General features: G+C 36.5%; 1 protein-coding gene across 3 annotated transcripts in view; it reads left to right on the top strand.

The window, feature by feature from the left end:
- Positions 1–26527, top strand: part of ARIH1 (ariadne RBR E3 ubiquitin protein ligase 1) — a 123063-nt gene that overhangs the window by 40023 nt on the left and 56513 nt on the right. For 2 of the 3 annotated variants that reach the window (XM_045899743.3, XM_045899744.3), the window contains one exon: positions 10416–10483. The exons of the other annotated variant lie outside the window; for it this stretch is intronic. In XM_045899743.3, the coding sequence (XP_045755699.1) occupies positions 10416–10483 (68 nt within the window). The remainder of the gene's footprint in view (positions 1–10415; positions 10484–26527) is intronic. 3 annotated transcript variants of the gene reach the window in all.

The raw sequence follows: 26527 nt of genomic DNA, 5'->3' as shown, positions 1-26527 counted from the left end.
AGTCTTCACCTTGGCTATGTAATGGAATTGCCAGGGAGCTTCAAAAATTTGGTAATGCCAAGGGTCTTCCCTCACCCTCCTCTTCTGATGTATCTGGTGTGGGGGGTGGCCTGCACATTGGGCTTTTAAAAGTTCCTCATATGATTCTAATGTGCTACCAAAGTTGAGAACCACTTGATCAAAGGATGGAGGATGATAGGGCATTGATACTAAGGCCTCAGCTGGAGAGTTGGCATATTCACACCCACTTTTTATTATTTTTTACTTTATTTTTTAAAAAAGATTTATTTATTTGTTTGAGAGAGAGAGAGAGAGAGACAGCGAGAGAGGGAACACAAGCAGGGGGAGTGGGAGAGGGAGAAGCAGGCTTCCCGCGGAGTAGGGAGCCTGATGCGGGGCTCGATCCCAGGACCCTGGGATCAGGACCTGAGCCGAAGGCAGACGCTTAACCGACTGAGCCACCCAGGTGCCCCATCACATCCACTTTTTAAAACAGAACTTTGTAGATACTTTCAAACCATATACTGCTGCTATAACCTTAGAATGTAATTTTCTTTAAATTACTATAGTATTACACTGCTAGGTTGTGAGGAGTCTGGTTGAGATTCTCTTTCTCCCTCTCCTCTGCCCTTCCCCCCTGCACGTGTGCACTCTCTCCAAAATAAATACATCTTTAAAAAAAAAAAAACACTTTGGGTGAGAAATTCATGTATCCATGTCCCACTCTAGACAACTGAATCAGAATTGCTGTGGTGAAGTCCAAGTATTAGTATTTTTATTTTTTTTAATTTTTAATTTTAATTTTTTTAAGATTTTATTTATTTGACAGAGAGGGAACACAAGCAGGGGGATTGGGAGAGGGAGAAGCAGGCTTCCCGCCAAGCAGGAAGCCCGATGTGGGGCTCCATCCCAGGACTCTGGGAGCATGACCTGAGCCGAAGGCAGACGCTTAATGACCGAGCCACCCAGGCACCCTCAAGTATTGGTGTTTTTAAAGTTCCTCAAGAGATTTTAATATCCAGCCCAAATGAGGGACCATTGTTTTAGAATTTACCACTGGGAAATATATGAGATTTCAGATTGTTTTATTGCCCTAAAAGTTAAATGTGCTGCTGCTAGTACTAATTTTCTAATTGTTGATTTTGCTTGTTAACTTTTTAAATCTTTTTGTTTGTTTATATCTTTAAAAAATGAGGACCGCCAATAAGAATAGGATGAAGAGTTATTTCAGCCAAGAGTTTGAACTGACTTTCTACTCAGCTAATCAAGAGTTTTGGTAGCATGCATAGGTGATTTCTCTCCTTTGATTGGGCCCCAGCATAAAGCAATTAAATCAGAATCTTTAAGGGTGGTGCTACAACATAAATTTTTATAAAATTTTCCTAATATTCAGATCCTATTAATCTATTTCATCGTGGGTCAAATGAGTTAATCTCTCTAACTTCATCTGTAAAATGTAAATAATGCCTATCTTGTATAAAGTATTGATGTGAAGATTAAATGAAATATGATGTATAAAGAGTGCCTGGCACTGAATAATTTCATGTCGCTGTTCCTTCAGCATCATTCTTTTGACACTTACTTTACTTTAAACAGTCAGAACTCCATTATAGATGCTCAAGTGAGGTTAAATTACTTTTATAACTTAATATTTCAAATTTATGTTTTAATTTATATAAAATTTATACTTTTGGGTGTACAAGTCCATTAATTTTGACCAGGGCCTGGAGTTCTGTATCTGCTACCATAATCAACATACAGAGCAGTTCCATAATGGCCTTCTTAAAAATTCCTTCCTGCTGCCCTGTTTGTTCAAAGCCTCCCCCACCCTTAATTCTTGGCAGCCAGGGATTTATTTATACACCATCCCTGTAGTTTTGTTTTTTCCATGGTGTCATATAAATGGAATCATACAATATGTAGCCTCTTGAATCTGCTTCTTTCACTTAGAATTTGCATTTGAGTTTCATTCATATTGTTGTATGTATCAATAGTTCTTTCTTTTGTTGAGTAGTATTCCGTTGTGGATGTACCAGTTTCTTTAACCATTCCCCAGTTGTGGAATTTGGGGGCTGTTAGCAGTTTTTGCCAGGTAGGAATAAAACTGTTTTAAACTTTGTTATATAGGTTTTTTTGAGTGAAGATAAGTTTTAGGGTAAATTCCTAATAGTGAGATTTGGGGCTTGTAGTAAGTGTATGTTTAACCTTGTATGAAACTGCTAGATTTTTTCCTGTTGGCTGTATTATTGTGCACTCCTACCAGCAGTGTATGAAAGTTCCAGTTAAACCGCATACTCTGCAGCACTTGGGTTTGTCTGATAGGTTTCCTCTTCCACCCCATACAGGCTTGTAGTGGTGACACTGTGGCTTCAGTTCCTGTGTTCAAATAACTAATAATATTGAACATCTTGTTCTCTTTCGTGCCTCTGTGTAGATGTTCTTTGGTGAAGTGTCTGTTCAAAGCTTTTGCCCATTTTTAAAATTGGGTTTTTGTTTTCTTAGTAGGTTTCAAGAGATTTTAAAAATATGTATTCTAAATACAAGTCCTTTATAAGATATGATTTGCATATATTTTCTCCCAGTCTCTGGCTTTTCTTTCCATTTTCTTAACAGTGTCCTTTTCATTTTGGTGAATTCCAGTTTATCAGTTTTTCTTATGGATTGTGCTTTTGTTATCTAAGAACTCTTTGCCCAAAATGAGGCCACAGAGGTTTTCCTCTAGAAGTTTTATAGTCTTATGTTTTACATTTAGGTCTGATCCATTATTAATTTTGTATAAAGTCTAAGGTTTAGGTTAAAGTTGATTTTTTTTTTAATATATAGATGTCTTGATTATTCTAGCACTGTTTTTAGAAAAAAACTGTTTTCCTCCCTTTGCATTGTAGCACCTTTGTAAAAAGTCATTTTGCCGTATTTGTATGTATCTATTTGTGGCTTCTGTTCCTTTGATTCGTATATCTATCCTTTTGCCAGTACTGTAGCTTTATAGTATATTTTGAGATCAGGTGGTGTTCTCTTCTTTTCTTAATAATAACATTTTAATGTATTTATTTGTTTTTCAAGTTTTTATTTAAATTCCAGTTAACATACAGTGTAACATTAGTTTCAGGTGTAGAATCTGGTGATTCATCACTTCCATACAACACCCAGTGCTCATCACAGGTGCACTCCTTAATACCCATCACCCAAATATCCCATCCCCCCACCCACCTCCCCTCCAGCAACCCTCAGTTTGTTCTCTGTAGTTAAGAGTCTGTTTTCTGCTTTGCCTCTTCCCCCCCCACCATGTCCATCTGTTTTGTTTCTTAAATTTGACATATGAGTGAAATCATACGGTATTTGTCTTTCTCTGACTGACTTAATTTGGCTTAGCACGATACTCTTTATCTCCGTCTAGGTAGTTGCAAATGGTAAGATTTCATTCCTTTTTGTAGCTGAGTAGTATTCATGTGTGTGTGTGTGTGTGTGTGTGTATCACATCTTCTTTATCCATTCATCAGTCAGTGAACATTTGGGCTCTTTCCATAATTTGTCTATTGTTAATACTGCTATAAATATCAGGGTGCATGTATCCCTTTGAATCATTATTTTTGTATCCTTTAGGTAAATACCTAGTAGTACAATTGCTGGATCTTAGGGTAGTTCTACTTTTAACTTTCTGAGGAACCTTCATACTGTTTTCCAGAGTGACTGCACCAGTTTGCATTCCCACCAACACCGCAAGAGGATTCCCCTTTCTCTGCATCCTTACCAACACCTGTTGTTTCCTTTGTTAATTTTAACCATTCTGACAATTGTGAGGTGATATCTCATTGTAGTTTTGATTTGCATTTACCTGATGCTGAGTGATGTGGAGCATCTTTTCATGTCTGTTAGTCTGTTGTTATGTCTCCTTTGGAAAAATATCTATTCATGTCTTCTCACTTTTTTAACTGGATTATTTGGTTTTGGGGTGTTTGGTAAGTTTTTTTTTTTAATAGATTTTAGATATGTCATTTGCAAATACCCTTTTCTACTCTGTAGGTTGCCTTTTAGTTTTGTTGATTGTTTACTTTGCTGTGCAGAAGCTTTTTTTTTTTTTTTTTAAGATTTTATTTATTTGATACAGAGAGCACAAGCAGGGGGAGCGGCTGAGGGAGAGGGAGGGGTAGAAGCAGGCTCCCCACTGAGCAGGGAGCCTGACAAGATCCCAGGACTCTGGGACCATTACCTGAGCTGAAGGCAGCTGCTCAACCACCTGCTTTTTATCTTGATGAAGTCCCCGTCGTTCATTTTTGCTTTTTTTCCCCTTCCCTCAGGAGGCATATCTAGTAAGAAGTTGCTATGACTGATGTCAAAGAGGTTGCTACCTGTGTTCTCTAGGATTTCACATTTAGGTCTTTCACCCATTTTGATTTTTTTTGTGTGTATGGTGTAAGAAAATGGTTCACTTTCATTCTTCTGCATGTTGCTGTCCAGTTTTCCCAACAGAATTTGTTGAAGAAACTATCTTTTTTTCCCCATTGGATATTCTTTACTGCTTGTGGGCCCGTTTCTGAGTTCTCTATTCTGTTCCGTTGATCTGTGTGTTTTTCTTTTTGTACCAGTACCATACTGTCTTGATCAGTTGTTCTTTTCAAAATTATTTTGGTTATTCTAGTTTCCTTGCTATTACATACAAGCTTTAGAATCATTTTGTTGATACCTACCCAAAAATCCTACTGGGATTTTGATTGGTATTGAATTGAATCTATAGATCAGTTTGGGAAGAAATGATATTTTAATTATATTGAGTCTCCCAAACCCATGAAGGTGTGTCTATCCATTTATCTAGGTCTTTTTTTTATTTCCCTCATCAGTATTTTGCAGTTTTCAGCATATGGATTCTTTATATATATTGTTAAATTTATACCTAAATATTTCAAATTTGGGTGCTATTGTAAGTGGTTCTTTAAAATCTTTTTGATTTCTAGTTAGTCATTGGTTGCTCTGGGGATTATAATATAAATATTTTAACTCTTCACATTCTACTTAGAATTAATATTCTACCGTTCCAAGTAACACATAGAAGCTTCATCTGTATAGATTACTTTTCTCCCAGTCCCTTTATGTTATAGTTGTCATATGTGTAAACATAAGTGTTTAACCCTTTCCCCCTCCATTACATGTTAAAATTTTTGGTTTCAGTAATTTTATGTTTTCAAGAACATAAGAGGAGAAAAATAGTCCCTAATATTTACCCATTTACCATTTCTCTTGCTCTTTCTCCCCAAAATTCCATGTTCCTCCCTGGGATCATTTCCCTGGCACCTAAAGAACTTAGCATTTCATTTAGAGCAGGTCTGCTGGCAGTGAGTTCTCATAGTTTTTTTGTTTGTTTTTTGTTTTTGTCTGAGAATATCTTTGTCTTCATTTCTGAACTATACTTTCACTGAACATAGAATTCTAGGCTGACAGCTTTTGGTATTCTCCCACAAGGCCCTGAGAGACTGTTCGTTTTTTTTTTTTTTTTTTTTTTAAGGTTTATTTATTTATTTGACAGAGAGAGACAGCAAGAGAGGGAACACAAACAGGGGGAGTAGGAGAGGGAGAAGCTGGCTTCCCACTGAGCAGGGAGCCTGATGCGGGGCTCTATCCCAGGACCCTGGGATCATGACCTGAGCCGAAGGCAGCCGCTTAACGACTGAGCCACCCAGGCGCCCCGAGAGGCTGTTGTTTTAAAAACAAAACAAAACAAAACAAAGCAAAAAGGATAGTTTTTTTCTTTTGTTAAGTTCAGATAATTTTTTATTGATACATCTTCAAGTTCAGTGACTTCTCTGTCATCTCCTTTCTGCTATTGAGCCTATCTAGTAACCTTTGTGTTTTTTAGTTCTAAAGTTTCCATTTGTTTTTGTTTTTGTTTTTGTTTTTTTTTAAAGATTTTATTTATTTATTCGACAGAGAGAGAGAGCAAGAGAGGGAACACAAGCAGGGGGAGTGGGAGAGGGAGAAGCAGGCTTCCCGCCAAGCAGTGAGCCCGACATGGGACTCGATCCCTGGACTCTGGGATCATGACCTGAACCGAAGGCAGACGCTTAACGACTGAGCTACCCAGGCGCCCTCCATTTGTTTTTTTTATAACTTCTTTACTAAGAATTTGTTTCATCCATTTTAAGGTGTCCATTCTCACGTAATGGATCATGTTTTCAATAGTTACTTTAAACGTCTTTGGTATTTCTAATATCTGGGTCATGTTGGGGTCGGCATCTATTAATTATCTTCTCCCTTGAGAATTGGTCAGATTTTTGTTCTTGCAATGTGTGTTAATTTTTGGATTATCCTGGACATTTTGAATATTACGTTGTGAGATTCTGAATCCTGTTAAATCCTTTAGAGAGGTGAGGATTTTTTTTTCAGTAAACCAGTCAATCCAGTTAGGTTATAACTGCATATTCTTTCTCACTTTAGGTAGTGGTTCCATTATCTGTTCAGTTTTCAAAGCTTTTGCTGTGTTGAGTTGCCCTTCCATTCCCACTTAGATTGATCTAGGACTTGGGCAGTGATTTATATTATAGTTCTATTCTAAAAGCCTCATCTATACTTTAGCCGCCCACATGTGCATGCATAGCTTGCAGGGTGAGCCGAGGTTCATATGCAGAATTAGGGGTTTACTCCTCCATCTATCTCTGCTCAGCGATTTCCCCTATACTCTCTGAGTCCCAGAAGTCCTTTTCTTCATTCCTCTAGGCAGAAGCATGGAGTTTTCTAGGTTTTAGTTTCTTACCTGTCAGGCCTTGAGGTGAAGTGGCAAGAGAAAAAAGAAAAGACTAGGGATCACCCAACTTTTTTTCACAACAGGGACCCTCTTCCTGATTCTTCTATTCAAAGGAATGGATTTTCTCTTGTCATTCTGCAGCAGTGTAGTTTCATGGCTGCAGCTGGCCTCAGGCAGGACCTAGAAAAACAGGAGAAAAAGAAAAAAAAATAAGTATTTCCCCTACATTGTTAGGAGCCTTTTGCCATAATCCTCTAGCAAAAAAAGATGCTCTCCTCTTAGTATTAGCTGCTCATGCCTGCTACAACAGTTTCCCTATTTGGCCCACTCATGGGTCAAAGCTAGGAACTAAACGATAAAAAGCAGAGTACCCACCACCACTTATTTGTTTTTCTTCACTTCCCTCCCCAATCTGCCTGCTGTTTAATTTTAAGAGCATTTTGTCCAGTTTTTAGTTGTAATCAGTGGGAGAGAGAGCCCCTGCAATGAGCTTATTACTCCATCTTGGCCAGGACCAGAAGTCACATTGTTTTGTTTTTAAATAAATTAACATTATTGGTGTATAACTATATGACTAAATATACCCTTTTTTTTTTTTTTTAAAGATTTTATTTATTTATTCATGAGAGATAGAGAGAGGCAGAGGCAGAGGGAGAAGCAGGCTCCCCGCGGAACAAGGAGCCTGACGCGGGACTCGATCCCAGGACCCTGGGATCATGACCTGAGCCGCAGACGCTTAACCGACTGAGCCACCCAGGCGTCCCTAAATATATCCATTTTTAAGTGTATAGTTTGTTTTGAGAAATGTTTTCCCTCATATAACCAACCATCACATTCAAAAAATAGAACATTCCCAGAAAGCTCCCTTGTGTCTCTTAGCTTTCTGCCATCCCCTCCTCATCCTGTCCTGATAACACCCTTTGGTGGAGGACGTAAAGGATATTTATACATATGACTAGTAGTTAAAGGAGATCTTTAATATTCCTTTAGGTTGTACTACATGGAATAAGTGAAAGAATATTAGTTTCAGATTGTCAGGGTAAAATTCACAACTTTTTCACTTAATTAACTGGATAATATTGGGTAATTTTTATAACCTCCAAAGAATCTAGTCATGGTTTTCTCGTATTTAACATGGCCGGTAAGTGCTCTCTTAGAGAGAGCTTTGAGAATTAAATGGGGTATATAAAGTACCTTATACAGGGCTTGGCATATAGTAGGTTCACATTATGTGTTATTCTCCCAGTACCTTTCCTTATATGCAGTGTGCATAAATGACTTGAGCCAGCTACATTGAAATAGAGACCAAAATATAATTACTTATTTAGTATTGTGAAATATCTCCTGCCCCATAGCCTAGACCCTGGCAGAATATATAAGTATTTTGGCATTATCATGCCACTGTGGTTTAGATGAATTTTTTCAATCTATCCTATTAGGAAAAGCTTTTGAGCATCTACCTTCGATGTAATATGTACATCAGGCACATACACCTACACAGGAAGGATGAGATAAAAAATAGAAAAATTGTCATGTTTTCTTCATCCTAGGGGACTGCTGGTCTAATTTTCTGAATCCCTTGTGTCATGATCACATGTGGGGATGCCCTACCCCAAACCTATTAAGTAGAACTGTGGGGGTGGACCCTAGTAATCTGTGTTTTAACTGAACTTTCCATAATAATTTTTGATGAGCCAGGAACAGGTTTGGGAACCTCTGGATGGGACCAGGTTTTGATAATGGAACTCAAGCACGGAAAAGACACTCCAGCAACATCAAAGGGCATCAGAGGGCATTTGTCCTCTTCTCCCTTTTTTCTCTTTGCAAGTTGAGACTCAACAACTCCTGAAACATTTTTCCCCAAGCACTCTGTCTAGTGGCAGAGAACACAGTCTATTTGGGTGCCACAGAGTTATAGTCATATAGTTCTCATGGGTACTATTGGACGTAATTCTCCCAATAGATAGGATTATTGTCTTTATTTTACATATGACTAAACCTGAATGAGTAACTATTTCAATTTCAGGCAAATCCTGTTGTGAAAACCTGTTTCCAAACAGAGTTGGATTGGGTTAGGGGGGTTGGGGTGTTAATAAATTGTTGAATCATATTTCTGAGAAAGAGCTGGACAAAACAGTGTCCGTATATTCTGTACAAATAAACATAAAATAGGATCAGTTAATAGGGGGTTTTTGTTTTTTTGTTTTGTTTTTTCACATGTTAACTCTTGTAAAGTGGTGTCTGCTGAATGCTATGTTAAAGGAGGATTCTTAAGGGAGTCTGGGCCCAATCCAATCCTAAATGGATTAGCAAAATGTGTCTAAAGTGGGTGAATGAGAGTTACCATGTCTGCATCTTTGGATTTTTGGGGGGGTATTGAATGTATGTGAATTTTCCTGTGACAAATTGTATTGTTTCATGACATTTTTATACAAGATTATTTTTTAATTAGATCAGTTGTTAACTAATACCGTGGTCTAACTATGGTGACACAAAAGTAGTTTTATATGCAGAGATCCTTTTTGAAATGTTATTTGATTCAGGTTTGAGTTCCACCTCTGACATTGTAACTAGCATTTTAAGTAAAAATTCTGTACCCAGATAGTAACCTGACTAGTTTCGAGAAATGGAAATAAATATTAATAAAAATAAATGACAGCATTAAACAATAGGACAGTTAGTTTTGGGTTTATTTCATGCTGTTAGCCTTTCCTTCTAGAAATGAAACAGCATCCTCAGATTATACTCTCTAAATTATTACCTACAAATATTTTGTCTTTTTCATTAAATATCTCTGAAGGACCTTATGACTTATAAATGGTTTAGACTCATTGGAACTATTCAATACAATAAGGTATTAGAAATTTTATTAATTAGAAATTTTGTTGATTAACAGAGTGACAGTCTGCTAAATCTTAATTGTAAGATTTAATTTTAATTAGTGCTTGATTTAATACAGCAAGTTTTCATTAAATTTCTTTTTGGCTTTAAAAAAAAATTTTTTTATTATGTTTAGTTAGCCAGCATGTAGTACATTATTAGTTTTTGATGTAGTGTTCAGCGATTCATTAGTTGCATATAACACCCAGTGCTCATCACCACACGTGCCCCCTTTCATACCCATCACCCAGTTGCCCCATCCCCCCACTCCCCTCCCTCCTGTAATCCTCAGTTTGGTTCCTGGAGTCCAGAGTCTCTCATGGTTTGTCTCCCTCTCTGATTTCTTCCCATTCAGTTTTCCCTCCCTTCCCCTGTGGTCCTCCGCGCTATTCTTTATGTTCCACATGTGAGTGAAACCATATGATAATTGTCTTTCTTTGCTTGACTTATTTCACTTAGCATAATCCCCTCCAGTTCCATCCATGTCGATACAAATGGTGGGTATTCATCCTTTCTGATGGCTGATTAATATTCCATTGTATTTATGAACCTTATTCATTCTTTTTGGCTAGTTTTGAATTCTGCTTTAGAATCCTATAGAAAACTGACAAATTAGTGTGGCAGACTATTTTTAAATAGTCTTGATCTCACAATTATTTTTGTATTATCTTTGTAGAATAAAGAAATATCTTAGGAAAGGAAATTTGGGTGGGATGAAATTAAATTCAACCTAAAAATTCACTAAATATCAATGAAGTACTGTTACCTTAAAATAACTTTTTTTCCCCCCCTTCTTTAGAATCCAGCAACTATCACAAGAATACTCCTTAGCCACTTCAATTGGGATAAAGAGAAGCTAATGGAAAGGTAAGGAACTATATTGTCAGCTTTGTACTTACAAGTAGCACAGAAAACTTGTTGAACTGAATTTACAAGAAGCAAATAAGGAATTGATTTATAGACCAGTATGTGAAAAAAACCAGTGAGCAAGTAGTATGTGCTTTAATTTCTTGTATTTCTCATCTGTAAATTTTGTAATAAACTTAATGTTAAGGGAACTCGGACTTAATGTTCCTTTTATTTTGGAGCTAAGGTGGGGGCTCTCCTTCAGTATCTTCAAAATTACATCCTCTTGAGTACTGAGAACTAAAAATGTTTTGAAAAAGGGGTTGAGGGGGCACCTGGCTGGCTCAGTTGGTGGAAAATGCAGCTCTTGATCTCAGGGTCCTGAGTTCAAGCCCCAAGTTGGGTGTGGAGCCTGCTTAAAGGAAGAAGATCAAATACATTTTAAAAAGCACTCGATACAGTCCTCAAACATATGAATAATATCTTCCATTAATTACTTAAAATTTTTTTGCCCATAAAACTTTAAAATCTTTGTTAAGCATATTAATGACATTTATTCAGTAAAAATAAGTTGCTCAGGGTATCCTGACCATCAAAATAGCTGTTTGGACTGGTTCTCTGATTTCAGGCAGGATGATATTCCATTGAGTATTTTTTCTATTTTCTCTCTGAAAATGTTTCTGGTTCTAAAAAGGAAGAAATTACAGGACTAGTGAAGGACAATATTAATGCCATTCTTAATCTTTTTTTCTTCCTTAGATTGAAAGTTAGGAGTACTTGTTAAGGTGGTAGGGTGACAGCCTATATTTATTCTATCAGCCATATTCTTCAGTCTAAAATTAGCAATCCTATTTTTAATAAAGAATTAACACTAGTTGGGAATTGAGAACCCAAATATTATGAGAAATAAATGGAAAATACTTCCCATTTGATTTTAAAATTGAAAGAACTTTGCAAAACATATTAAATAATACTAAGAGCATTGATCAGGTTTTGGGTTTTTTTTTTAAGATTTTATTTATTTATCTGTCAGAGAGAGAGAGAGATCACAAGCAGGGGGAGCGGCAGGCAGAAGATCCTGGGATCATGACCTGAGCCGAAAGCAGACACTTAACCAACTGAGCCACCCAGGCGTCCCTATTGCTCAATTTCTCACGCATTGCACCCCAACTACAATTTAATAGTAACAAATAATAGTTATCAGTTATTGAGCCCTTTGTGCCAGGCATTATTTCATTTTATCCTCCTTATAGCTTTATGGTGTTAGAAACTATTATCCCCACTTAATTGACATGGAAAGTAAGGCTTAATATATTTATCTTAGTTTGGTAACAAAAGGAGTTAGCACTCAAACTCATGTTTGTTGGACTCCAAAGCTTATGTTCTTAAACATATATAGTTTTCCCAGGGTTCATGAAGAATAAAATGCTCCTGACTGTGATTGCCCCCGCCGCCCCCTGTGGATCTGACCACCTTTTTTGAAGTCAGTGGTATTTCTTAATTTTGGTAACATTTATTTTCTGGTTTATTTTGTGACAGGATAAGGAGTTTTCATTATTTATATCTGATATTCTTCTGACTTAACAGTTTGTTTCTTATTAATGTATTTCTTCAAAGAAAATTTTCTCCTATAACACTGTTGATACTGCTGAAAGCATTTTTCAATTAAATACTGTACTTAGATGTGGTAAGTATGAATTAAAAAGTAGTCAGCTCCTTGGAAACTTCTCTGTGTGTGAACTTTTCTGTTTCTTTTTGTAATTTCAGTTTTTTATATATTCTGAAGATATGTTATTGGGAACCTTTAAATCTTTAAATAGTGTTTTTAAAACCAATATGCAATATCTTTTTGTCTCATTTAATGAGTTTCACATTATACTCTATGTTTGATATTAACACTGCCACACTTTATGATTACTAATATGTTTAGATTTAATTGCTGCCATTGTAAGTAGTGCTTTGTATTTATTATGTTTTCTGTTTGGTTTTTTTGTTGGCTTGATACCAAGTCTTCTTTCTCTTTCTCCCGGCCCCCCCCCCCCCCCCCGCCGGCCTCCATCTCAGAGTTACATGTTTTATTTCAGTTTTTCTAGTGGTCACCTTTATGAGCACTTTTACTAGCATATATTTAACTTTTTTTTTTTTTTCCTTTTAGCTAGTCTCTTGCATCCCACTGTTTTCTCCAAATTTACTTTTTTCTCTCAGAATATATCTTTAGTCATTTAAGTCATTTCATATGTATTAAAATTTTTAAGGACTCTAAGAGAAATCCTTAATATTCTGAAATTTTGGGTAGTTTTTGAAAGCATATTCATTTGTGCCCTTTAAGTCTGAGAACTAATATTTTTGGTTTGGGGAAATTCTTAGCTATTATTTCTTCTCCTTTTCTTGATTCTCTTAATGCTTTCTGGAATCCCTGTTAGTCACATGTTGAAATTTCTGGATCCCTTTTGGAAATTAATTTTAATTTTTTTCAAAATGTTTTTTCTGTACTTGTCATCTTTGTCTTTCTACTCTGGTCTGTGAAGTTCCTCAAGTTTATCTTTAATTCACTAACTTGCGTTTCTTTTTGCACCCATTCTGCTATTGAGCCATCTTGAGTTGTTTAGTTCAACAGTATCCATTTTATTTATTTTAATAACTTAATTCTTGTTTTGTGGATGCTCTTTTCCTTATCTCCCTTGGCACATAATTCTTTTTACACTAATGTGTTTTCTTCTAGACTGTTTATCAGTAAACAGAATTTAAATTATGTATTGGTATTTAGTACCTTTCAGAGTATGTTATTTTCAAATTGATCAAATTTAGGCTATAATAAATTCCAGTAAAAATCAATATGCATTCTATTTTCACACTTTCAAGTAACTCATTATCCAAAAATGATTATAATTAAACAATGACAGTACAAATGTAAGATATGGCTGAAGAGATACAGGGAAATTTGCAGGCTTAGTATCTTTATAAGAAAAAGGTAGAAAACAAAGCCTTTGAAACAGGAACTTAGAAAAATACAAAATAAACCCAAAGACAGTAGAATAAATATGTAAGATAAAAGCAACATAATTGAAATAGAGAACAAAAATACATAAAACAAAAACATCTTTGAAAACGATTTTTTAAAAGGCAAATATCAAGAGAATGAGAAACAAGCCACACACCTGGAGAAAATATTTGTGAAAGATACCTGATAAAGGCTTATCCAAAATAAACAAAGAACTCCTAAAACTCACTAATTAAAAAAAAACCCAGTGGGCAAAAATCTGAATAGACAATGCATTAAAGAAGATATGCAGATGTTAAATAAGCATATGAAGAGATACTCATCGTCATATATTATCAGGGCATTGCTTATTAAAACAAGATACCACTGCATACCTATTAGAATGGCTAAAATCCAAAAACACTGACACTACCAAATACTGATGAGGATGCAGAGCAACAAGAACTCTCATTGCTGATGGGGATGCAAAATGGCATAGCTGCTTTGCTTTCAGTTTGGCAGTTTCTTACAAAACTAAATATACTCTTTCAATAGGATCCAGCAGTCATACTTTTTGGTATTTACCCAAATGAGCTGAAAGCTTGTGTCCACACAAAAATCTGCCCATGAATATTCATAGCATTTTTATTTGTAATTGCTAAAACTTGGAAACTATTAAGATGTCCTCCAGTTGGTGGATGGATGAATAAACTGTGGTATGTCCGGACACTTGAATATTATTTTATGCTAAAAAGAAATGAGCTATGAAGTCATGAAAAGATATGGAGAAACTTTAAATGCATATTACTAAGTGAAAGAAGCCAATCTGTAAAGGCTACATACTGTATGATTCCAACTATATGATATTACTACAGAGACAGTAAGATCAGTGGTTGCCAGGGGTTAGGTGGAGGGAAGGGTGAATATATAGAGCAAAAAGGATTTTTAGGGCAGTGACACTATTCTGCTTGAAACTTTTATGTTGCATGTATATCACTGTACCTTTGTCCAAACCCATAAAATGTATAACACAAATGTGAACCCTAATGTAATCTGTGGACTTTGGATGATAATGATGTGTCGATATAGATTCATTGATTCTATCACATGTACCACTCTGGTATGAGTTGTTGATAGTGGGTCAGGTTGTGTGGGGGGGGGGGGCAAGGGGTAAATGGGAATGCTCTGTACTTTCTGCTCAGTTTTGCTCTCAGCTAAGACTGTTCTTAAAAAGTAAAAGCTGTGTCGAAAAGGGTGAGGAAATAAACCATTGGCAAATATGATGGGGGTAGGGGAGAAAGGCACAAACAACATTGGGAATAATGCATAATTATAAATAAATATAAATATATAAGTATATATTATATATGTTATATAATTGTATATGTTATAAATTTATAAATATATAAATAAATACTGAGTACCACTTTTACCAGTATATTTGAAAGCTTAGAAATGGAAATTACTTCATTGTCCCCCGAGAAGTAGAAAAATAACCATGGAAAAATGTAGTAAATATTTACTAAAAGATCCCTCTCCTCCAAAAACCACTAGATGATTTTATGGTCAAGTTCTATGTAATAAACCATCAAGGAACTGCAAGTTTCTATTGAAAATTATTTCAGAACATAGAAAAAGAGAAGACATCCTATTAGCCAAATCAGAATAACCCTTGTTACAAAATTTGAGAAAGACTGCATAAGATATAAATCACTTTTATTATGAACATAGCTGTTGAATTCATAATAATATTTAATTAAATTGGAAGAATTAATGGTCTAGTAGGATTTCTCCTAGGAAAAGCAAGAATATGTCACCATTAGGGAAAAAATAATTCATCTATAGTATTTACTACTTTTTAACGGGTTAGTGATACCCATGATTTAGAAAAGAACAATTTTTAACAAACTAAGAAGGTAATTTCTCAGTGTCATGAAAGGCATCAACTAATAATCCAAAGCAGAATTAACCTTAATTTTGAAACTTTGGAAGGATGTCCAATAAAATCAAACAGGGTACTGGCTGTCACCAGCATTTAAATGTACTAGAAGTTCTGATAACTATTATTTAAAATAATACGCAGAAAATTAAATAAGTGGTATAAAAATTGGCGATGGGAGGATTTGGATTATATTTAGGTTTTTCTTTATACTTTTATGTATTCTGTGAACTTTCTTCAGTAATCCCAGGAGAAGTGTTATAATAACACATTAACTGTGTAATCCAGAAAATAAGAACTCATTTGTAATGAAAACATTTATTTAAAAAAGGAAGAGAGGGGCACCTGGGTGGCTCAGTCGTTAAGCGTCTGCCTTCGGCTCAGGTCATGATCCCGGGGTCCAGGGAACGATCCCTGCACAGGGCTCCCTGCTTAGCAGGAATCCCTCTTCTCCCTCTCCTACTCCCACTGGTTGTATTTCCTCTTCCTGTCTCTCTCTCTGTCAAATAAATAAAAATTTAAAAAAAGGAAGAGAAATTTTTGTAGACCATATAATCATCTAGCTGGGAAACCCCAAAGAATGAACTGACAAACTATTAAAGTGGTTGCACATTAGAATCACCTAAGAACTTTAAAAAACACCAATGCCTAGGCCCCTTTCCATTCTTTCTCCTTCGCCATCCCTTAATACCCTTGGAAAATAAGAAGAAACTCAGAATGTGAGTGACAGTGTGCATCTTCCTTTCCTTGAGTATAAAAATGAAGGTGACTCATACGACAATCTTGTAACAATTTAGGATCCCAGGAATCATAAGAAAAGTTAGTATGGCCAATAATTTTGTTACATAGCTTGCTTGCTTTCTTTCTTTCTGGGAGGATGGGGGGGGCACAAGCAAGGGGCAGAGGGAGAAGCAGGCTCCCTGCTGAGCAAGGAGCCCGACACAGGGCTCAATCCCAGGACCCCGGGACCACGACCCGAGCTGAAAGCAGACATTTACTCGACCGAGCCACCCAGGCGCCCCCACACCCAGGGGGAGTGGGAAAGGGAGAAGCAGGCTTCCTGCAGAGCAGGGAGCCTGATGCGGGGCTCGATCCCAGGACCCTGGCATCATGACCTGAGCCGAAGGCAGATGCTTAACGACTGAGCCACTCAGGCGCCCCTTATATAGCACTTTTTTAAAAAATCGTACTTCCCATTTGGTAACACAATATATTCAAGCATCATTTCTATTCATTTTGACATCCTTAAAGAGAAGTCTTATCCTAGGCAAAATTATGAAGCACTTCAAATTCTGTCATCTCTTTCTGCTGTCTTTCCTCATTTCCATATACCAGGCATATTAATTTTTTGTTTGTTTATTCATTAGGGAGCCCTAGTCCCTGCCATGGGGGAGGACTTTACGGTCTAGTGAGGGCCATAGAGCTATAAGATTTTTTGCCAATAATTCTTACTCGCCTCCAGACTTCCAGTCCATGGTTTAAACAAATTTGTCTTGACCCCAAAACCAAGTAATTTATTCTTTTAAAAATACATTTTGGTGAAGGTGGTGAGGAATTAATGGAGAAGGGACCACTGAAATTTTTTGGTGTCGTCTTTTCTCTCTCATAGCTTTCTAGACCTTTGCCATTTTCTTTCCTACCCAGCCTTCTGAATTTTTACTATGTAGATTAATTTCTTTTCTATTGTATAAATTAAATAGAATTTTCTCTATTCACTAGATTTCTTCCCATGCTCCTCCACATGAAGCAAAACGGAACAAATCAGAGAATCAGAAGTGCAGCAACAACTCCATCTGCCCTTCTACTTCTAAACTTTAAAGGCTAACCTTTCTATCTGGGCTTTGGTCTTATAATTTTTGTGGGATGTTCCTTCCGTTATTTCATCTGTCATATCTTGAGCCCTCTCCTTTCCTGGTATATCAGTCAGGGTTTTTAGTTGTAAATATACTTGAAGAGGATAGGTGAAAATGACATTAAAGATGGGAAGATCAGCCAGTAAATGAAGGCTATGCATCCAGGAAAAGTGCCCAAATCATAGTGTCAAACTATTTTAGTAAATGTGCTATTGCTCTTGCCATTGGTCACAGGCATCACAGCTCATACCATGAATATTGGGCAAGTGACAGCACAACTAGTATTTCTGCTGTTTTGGCCTCTGAAAGATGGATGTATCCTACCCCTTTGACAGAATGAATTCCTCATCAAATCTTCAAGTACTGTGCTTTTCGTAACTATAGGTCATCCTGCTCCTTCTAGGCTCCTTCATCCTTTCAGCAGGAGAGACTGAGAAAGTGAGTTGTTCTTTTTTCCCTTTCTTTTTATGACAAGACTTTTTTTTAATTTTAGATTTTTTTATTATTACTATTGAAATATAGTTAACGTACAATGTTATGTTAGTTTTCAGGTGTACAACATAATGATTCAGCAATTCTGTACATTACTCAGTGCTTACCATGATAAATGTAGTTACCTCTGTCACCATATATTATTACAATATTACTATATTCCCTGTGCTGTACTTTTTCATCTCTGTGACTTAACTCGTTTTATAACTGGAAGTTTGTACCTGTTTTGCCCATTCTTCTACCCACCTCCCCTGACAAGACATTTAAAAATCCAGCTTCTGGGGCGCTTGGGTGGCTCAATCGGTTAAGCTTCTGACTCTTGATTTTGTCTCAGGTCATGATCTCAGGGTCATGAGATCAAGCTCCATATCGGGCTCCCCGCTCAGCGGGGAGTCTGCTTCTCTCCTTCTCCCTCTCCCTCTGCCCCTCTCCCTGCTTGTGTACTCTCTCTCTCAAATAAATAAATGAACCTCTGAAAATCCAGTTTCTGTCTGCCTTTCTTTTTCTTTCTTTTTTTTTTTTTTTTAAAGATTTGATTTATTTATTTGACAGAGAGAGAGACAGCGAGAGAGGGAACACAAGCAGGGGGAGTGGGAGAGGGAGAAGCAGGCTTCCCTCTGAGCAGGGAGCCCGATGTGGGACTCGATCCCAGGACCCTGGGATCATGACCTGAGCTGAAGGCAGTCGCTTAACCAACTGAGCCACCCAGGCGCCCCTGTCTGCCTTTCTTTTATCTTTATTTCTGTCTCATATTATACTTTAGTAGTACACAACTTTTAAGATGTCACCAAATTCATGTTTGTGTTGACTCAGCTTGGCAACTGTTTCCTTTGTCTGACATGGGGCTTTGTGGATCTATGTACGCTGTTAGCTACAAAGCCCTAGGGAGCACTTTTGGAACTGTACTGTCATTGGCCCATGCCTGGAATGCCTTCCATATTGTCCCTTTTCCTAATTGTTCTTTTTTTTTTAAAGATTTTATTTATTTATTTGACAGTGAGAGAGCACAAGCAGGGGGAGTGGCAGGCAGAGGGAGAAGCAGACTCCCCACTGAGCAGGGAACCCGATGCAGGGCTCGATCCCAGGACCCTGGCATCATGACCTGAGCTGAAGGCAGCCACTTAACCGACTGAGCCACCCAGGCACCCCCTTAATTGTTCTTTAAAACCCAACTTAAGCTTTACTTCTAAGATGGCTATTCTTATTTCTCAAGACAGTTAATCACTTCTTCATTGACTCTTTTATATGTATTTGATATAATATTTCAATGCTTCCATTAGTTATTTGTGCATAAGAACTATCTTATTCATCTTTCATTGCTAGTACATAACACAATTCCTAATATATAGTCAGTGATTAATAAATATTTTAGTTCAACCATTTCTAGGTTTTATTTTTTATAATACGCATGTAATTTCTGTAAATTATGACAAGCATGTAAATCAGATTTCAATATGTCAAGAACTAGAGACAACCGCCCCCCCCGCCCCCAAATCAAGCTTCTTTAGAGTTGATGACAAGTAAAAAAAAAAAAAAATCAGTATCTTCTCTATAAGGTTGGTGTTAATGAGTTAACTGGTATATTTGAGGTGAGGGGAAATACATAGGTGGTTGATGACTCACTGCTCTTCATGGACAGGTGTAATCAAAGAATCTTGAAGATTGATTTCAATGCAGACTATGTTGCAAAGAGCTTTCCAGTTTTCATTCTGAAGCATTAACACCATTTAGTGAATAGTTGCTAGAACCAGTACTTGTGTTATCATGATGGTACGGAACTTTTCTTAGCCACATTACTAATAATACATTGTTTCACAGTTAACTTCTGAGATGTGAGAGTAAATTTGGTTTGTCAGAAACCAGGCTTTTGTGATGGCATTCATCAATCTAATATAATATAGTGGGTTCTTACTGTTTAAACAGTTTAGGTGTTATTGGAGAGCATGTATCAAAAGCGACAAATGTACCTTCTTATTATACTATAGTGGTTAAGAACATGGGATCTCTGCTCCACCACCTCCTAGCTGTATGAACTCGGAGCAATTTTCTCCATTAGTTACTTCATCTGAAGTTATTCTGTTGTCCCTAGTCTCCCTATCTTACTACTTCATAAATTTCAAGAATGTTTTTGAATATCAGCTGTGTAAAAGACATTGAGCAGAGGTTTGGTGATGAAGAGGTACACAGAACAGTGTATCATACACCATTTTACGCTTAAGGTACTTATAGATAAAACTTTAAGGGAATACGTAAAAGGTTCTTTCTGGCTCAGGTAGGAAAGGATTTATTGATGAGATGGCATTTGATTGGGCTTGGGAGAGCAGGCAGAGTGGGAACCTGGGCATTTCAGGTTCAGGAATCAAGTCGGGGGAAGGGGGTAGTTTAAGGAACATATGTTGAATGGTAATGGGATTTAGAGCAAGAGCAGTACAAGAAAGATAGAAGGAAAATGATGGGGCATGTTTAATAGGAAGCACACTGTGGAGGACCTTGAATTCTAGGCAAGTGAATTTGGCTTTTTTTCCTATTAAGTAGAAAGGTTTGAAGGTTGTTTTATGGAGAAATGTGATATAAGGGCATTTTTGCAGTAAAAAAAATGCAGTGACAATATGAGCTGATTGTCCATCAGCAGGATGACCCATTGGAAAACTATTTTAATAACCCAGGTAAAAGGAAAATGTTGGCTTGACTTAGGATGGTGATGGTTAATTGAAAGCAGAGTGGGTGGAAGAGATGTTAAGGTGGAGTTTTAACTGACAGAGAAAATATGAGACTCTGGGAAACTTCTGGTAATTTGGACCATTCTATCCACTAAGTACAGTAACGAAATCTGTATGATATTGAAACATCTTTTAAAAATCAAGAATATCTGGAGCTCCTGGGTCGCTCAGTCAGTTAAATGCCTTCAGCTCAGGTCATGATCCTGGGGTCCTGGGATCAAGCCCCTCATTGGGCTCCTTGCTCATTGGGGAGCCTGTTCCTCCCTCTCCCTCTGCCCCTCCCCCCCCACTCGTGCTCTCTCTCTCATTCTATCTCAAATAAATAAAATCTTTTTTAAGAATCAAGAATATCAAAAAATTAGTAAAATAGGAATTACAGGGTTAAGGCCTGAGAGAATATGGAAATCTAGAGAGAGGAGCCAAGCATTCCAGTCTGCTTTACACTGGAAGTATATTCTGATCTAGGAGAGGTAGCTAAGGTAGCTGTGATTTTTATTGGCCCTTTAATTAGTGGGGGAAAGTTGGAGTCTTAGGCCCACCAAGAATGAGGATTAGATAAACCAGTTCTTCTAAAGATTAAAGATAGTATTCATGTCATCTGGGTATCCTAGAAAAACTTAAACCTTGAATGTGGATTAAGATGGTCCCAGACTGTTAATGTACCCAGGCACTTGACACAAACAAATAAAAATCTCTTCTAGGAAAAGAACATTAAGGCCTCAAACTACTTCCCCAAATTATTTTTTTAATTAAAACATAACAACTTGGGACTCCAGATACTAGAATTGTCAGAACTGGATCAAATGGGTATACCATCAACAGGGAACTAGAAAGTATGAGCTATCTTAAAGATATGAAAAAGATTTTTTTCTTTTATATTAATTTATTTTTAGTTTTTTGTGTTTTATTTTTTCAATTCATAATTCCATTTCTTTATGTGCAGCTCATATGGGTATGGAACCAGTGTCAAACACTGAAAGCAGCTATTGAAATAAGTCAAGTGTAAGTGTTGACACCGCTTGTTAAGAGGCACGATCTGGTTCCAGCAAGGTTAGGAAAACAACTCGAAAAAGACAGAATTTCTATAACTAAACAAAATAAGCAAAATTGAGTCAGTCAATTAATTTAACAGCATATTGGACAAAACTAAAGAGAGGCTTAATGTACTAGAATATCAGACCAAACTACTATCTAAATTAAGTACATACACCAAAAGATGGAAAATACAGAAGAGAAGTTAAGAAATGTGGAGGATATAATGAAAAGATCTTTTTTTTTTTTTTAAAGATTTTTATTTATTTGAGAGAGAGAGAATGAGAGAGAGCACATGAGAGGGGTTAGGGTCAGAGAGAGAAGCAGACTCCCCGCCGAGCAGGGAGCCCGATGCGGGACTTGTTCCAGGGACTCCAGGATCATGACCTGAGCCGAAGGCAGTCGCTTAACCAACTGAGCCACCCAGGCGCCCTAATGAAAAGATTTTATTGAGTTTTAGGAGAGAATGAGCCAAAGGTAGTATTTGAAGATATAATGGCAGATAATATTCCAGTTTGGCGAGAGAAAAAAACGCCACAGAATTTAAGAAGCCTTAATAGTTCCCATGCATAATAAATACTGTTTCATTGATTCTGAGATATTTTATTGTGCTTAAAATTTGAATGCTTCTTTCAATTGATGGCAACTTGTAGTCCAACAAGATTGATAGACTGACCTATGTGAAAATTTTCCCATTTCACTTTCTGGTAAGATATGAAATTTCAGTCCAAAGCATTTTAGATTTCATGAAATACAGTAAAAAGAAATCCACATTTTTTTCTTTTGAAATCCATATTTTAAAACATCATAGTACAACTACAGAAACAACAGCAAAAATAGACAATCATGAAAGCTAGATACAAGGACGATTACTTTCAAAGAGTAAAAATTTGTGTATATATAATGTACATAGAGAAAAAATATATAGAAAGTGTATATTATATTTATATATTCTTTTTAGAGAACAGCTGACTTAACAGCAACAGTGGAAGTGATAGTAAGAGGATACCTTAGTAGGTTGAAAGACAAATGCCAATTTAGAATACTGGGTTCAGGGGCACCTGGGTGGCTCAGTCGTTAAGCATCTGCCTTTGGCTCAGGTCATGATCCCGGGGTCCTGGGATAGAGCCCTGCATCAGGCTCCCTGCTCAGCGGGAAGCCTGCTTCTCCTTCTCCCACTCTCCCTGCTTGTGTTCCTTCTCTCCCTTTGTCTCTCTCAAATAAATCTTAAAAAAAAAAAAAAAAGAGTACTGTGTTATGGAAAATGTTTTCATAAACAATACCATCTTTTAATTAGTATAAACGCCTTTATGTTGTGACTGACCTTTGTATTCTTTTAAGTCAACATTTTAAGTTCTAGCAATGTTGTCAGAGTGTCAAATATTCATAATGTTATTTAAGCAACTAATTTAATATTAAGGGGGAAATCGTGGAATGCAGTCTAAGTTGTGCTTATAAGGAAAGTAATGAACTAAGCTTTCATCTTAAGTCTCAAGTAATGAACTAGACATGTCACAATAGAAAACGAGCAACAAAGTAAATTCAGAGAAATTACAAGAAGAAATAACAGAGCGCAGAATTTAATAAAACAGAAAAGAAACATACAGTAGAGTGGCTTAAGGAGCCAAAAGATTTTAAAGACAGATTAACATTGATACCCAGGTGAGATTAATCAAGAAAAAAGGCACAAATAACTAATACCAGGAGTGAAAAAGAATGTCACTTTGAATCCTGCAGATATTTTAAAAAAAACTTCTGAGATATTATGGATAACTGTCAAAATTTGAAATTTTAAACGAAATGGATAACTTCTTAGAAATTTGCAATTTATTGAAATTGACGAGAAATAAATAGAAAACCTATATGAGCTGTCACTATAAAGTGAAAGTTTCTGTAAAGAAAAGTCTAAGTCCAGATGGATATACTGGAAAGTTCTACCAACACTTAATGAGATAATAACTCCAACCTTATATTCTCTAACCTTGGATTCTTTTAGAAAACAAAGTGAGGATACCCCATCTTCATAAGGCTGTCACAGCTTTGATTCCAAAACCCCAAACCCACAACTTTGATTCCAAAACCCAACTGAAACATTACTTGTTAGTTTCTCTCACTTACATAGGTGCAAAAAATAAAACCCACAATATTTGCAAATTATATAGTTCAGCGATACATAATAAGGATAATAACCCAGCCTGGACAACTCTGATTTATCCCAGGAATCTAGGTTTGTTTAACCTGGAACAGTTCAATATGGTCACTTGAACAAATTGTAATGAGAAAAACATTTCAATAGAGAGGAGCTGTTCCTAAACATCAGTCATCATTCATGATTTTAAGAAGAAGGCATTAGGAAAATAGGCACAAAAGGGAAGTATATTAATCTAGTAAATCTGTAAAAACACCTATAGGAGATATCATAGTTCATGCTGAAATGTTGAAAAAATTTCCCTTTTAGGTAAGAGTTCAAGACACAGATATCTGTTATTTTCACTTCTGTTGAACAGAATACTGAGGATGATCCTAGCCAGTAGTATAAAGTATCATAGCTGTAAGGGAGATGATAAACAATTAATATTCACTGATGATATGAATTGTGTACATAGGAAATCCAAAGGAATCTACAGATAAGTTAATTTAGAAAGACTGTAAAAATGTTATTTTTTTTCTGTTCATATTTACACACATATCTTTGATCCAGTAATTCCACTTCCAGGTATATACCTAGTAGAAAGAAATATGCACATCTAATTTGAAAGTTATAAGCGTGCTCATAGCATTATTTATAATAGCTCCAACCTATGAACAACCCTATAATTATGGTTATAATTATGGTATATTTCTGTAATAACTTCAGCAACAAAAAATAAATTAGAGCTGCAAGTGACTACATAGGTGAATCTTAAAAACCATCATATTGAGTGATAGGAAGGCCTCTAAATACTTTATGTCCTATATGATTTTGTTTATATGCAATTCAAAAACAGGCAAAACTAAGCCATATTGTTTAAGGATGCATATTTAGGTGGTAAAACTATAAAGAAAAATAGGATAGTGATTATATCTCAGGGGAAGAGGAGTTTGTTACTGAGAAGGGATGTTGGAGTGTTTCTGAAGCACTAGCTGTATTCTAGTTCTTGTCCTAGGTTGATTATACACAGGTGTTTGCTTTATAACAATTTGTAAGCTGCCCATTGATGTGTATGCACTTTTCTAGAATTGTGTTATATCACAATAAAAATAACTTTAAAACACATTTGTACAGGGCGCCTGGGTGGCTCAGTTGGTTAAGCGACTGCCTTCGGCTCAGGTCATGATCCTGGAGTCCCGGGATCGAGTCCCGCATCGGGCTCCCTGCTCAGCAGGGAGTCTGCTTCTCCCTCTCCCACTCCCCGTTTGTGTTCCCTCTCTTGCTGTGTCTTTCTCTGTCAAATAAATAAATAAAATCTTTAAAAAAAAAAAAAAAAACCACGCATTTGTACAGGGAGGAAAAGGAACAACCTTAAAAGGGAAAGATCTGGTTTGTTTTCTGGATTGTTTTAGGTTTAATAGTGTCTTTGGTTACCAGAAGTACATCAACATTTTGCCAAGAGTTTCCTCACTGCCTTCCTGGGCTCTAGTATTATATCCGTCCTAAACTTTGACCCCATGACAACTCATTTTATCATCCTCCATTACCTTTCTGGTTCCTACCACATCAAAGCTGTACCATCAGACTTTTGAAAATCTTCCATACCTTCACTCTATTCTGTATGGCTATACTTAGGTCAGGATGCCCTTGACTATTCAGGCCCCAATCTTCTCAAGAGCTGTATTTTATACAAATTCAGAGAGCATCAGTAATATTTCATTATGGGGTTGTACTCACAGACGTCATGTACAGTCCTGTATCATTTGCAACTCATCTGATCCCCCTAGGATCACCTTAATCTCTGAATTCTTTTTTTAAAGATTTTTATTTATTTATTTGAGAGAGAGCACATGAGAGGGGGGAGGGTCAGAGGGAGAAGCAGACTCCCTGCTGAGCAGGGAGCCTGATGCGGGACTCAACCCTGGGACTCTAGGATCATGACCTGAGCAGAAGGCAGTCGCTTAACCAATTGAGCCACCCAGGCGCCCCAATCTCTGAATTCTTAACACATTACTGGTAAGTCATTTTAACTTCTTGAAGTTAGTTGCTATTTTCTATACTTAACTAACATTCTCCTCCTACCTTTTGTACTTAGCATGTCATATTGAAATAGTTGTCCATCTCTTTCCCTCACAGCCCCGTTAACACTGCCACTGACCAGCACAATTCCCACATGTAGTTACTTAGTATGTGAGGGAACTGTGTAAAAATGGATATTAAATATATACTGTCTTGTATTTTGATTCCTTATTCTTAGTTTTAGCGTAGCTAGATTTTAAATATACTTTTTGGTTTATAGGCTCTCAACATTTATGACTTAAGGACTTCCGTTAAATATATTGAGACATCATTATCAAAATAATAAATGATATCATTTTTAAATATTTTGTATGTATTTTTCATATTTCTCTTTAGTTGGACTCAGATCCACTATTGCATGAAACAAGTTTCATTTTACTTACTAAGTTGTGCAGCTTCTGTGTAGCAGGAGGAAAAGACCATTGAGCAGAGCAGAGGGTGTAGACATTTCCCTTGCATGCACATATTTGGACAGAGGGCACAGAAGCCACTGTCTTCGTTTTCTTTGAAGTAAAATAATCATTTTAGAAAATAATATTGGTTCTTGTCATTTTGGGGGCCATAGATCTTTTGAGAAAATAATAAAAGCTTTGAAGCTTTTCCTCAGGTTGGGGGGTGCGGAGAAATGCACATGTGTAAATAAGGTATAAAGGTTTGGATACTGTAATGTTTTTGAAGATTCAGAAGCTTTAGGTTAGAAGAATTTGGTAAATTGAAATAATCCTAATCAAGCCAGGGAACATGGACAACTACCTGTGAGGGAATAGTCATTAGTTTCTTAAAATGTTTGGCATAGTTTCAAATCTACCTTAAAAGTTTGTATGAGAATAAAATTTATT

Source organism: Mirounga angustirostris, unplaced genomic scaffold (assembly GCF_029215605.1).
Source record: "Mirounga angustirostris isolate CCGP_5_RB_7025 unplaced genomic scaffold, mMirAng1.0.hap1 SCAF_9, whole genome shotgun sequence".
Taxonomy (NCBI): domain Eukaryota; kingdom Metazoa; phylum Chordata; class Mammalia; order Carnivora; family Phocidae; genus Mirounga; species Mirounga angustirostris.
This window is presented reverse-complemented; position numbering and strand designations above follow the sequence as displayed.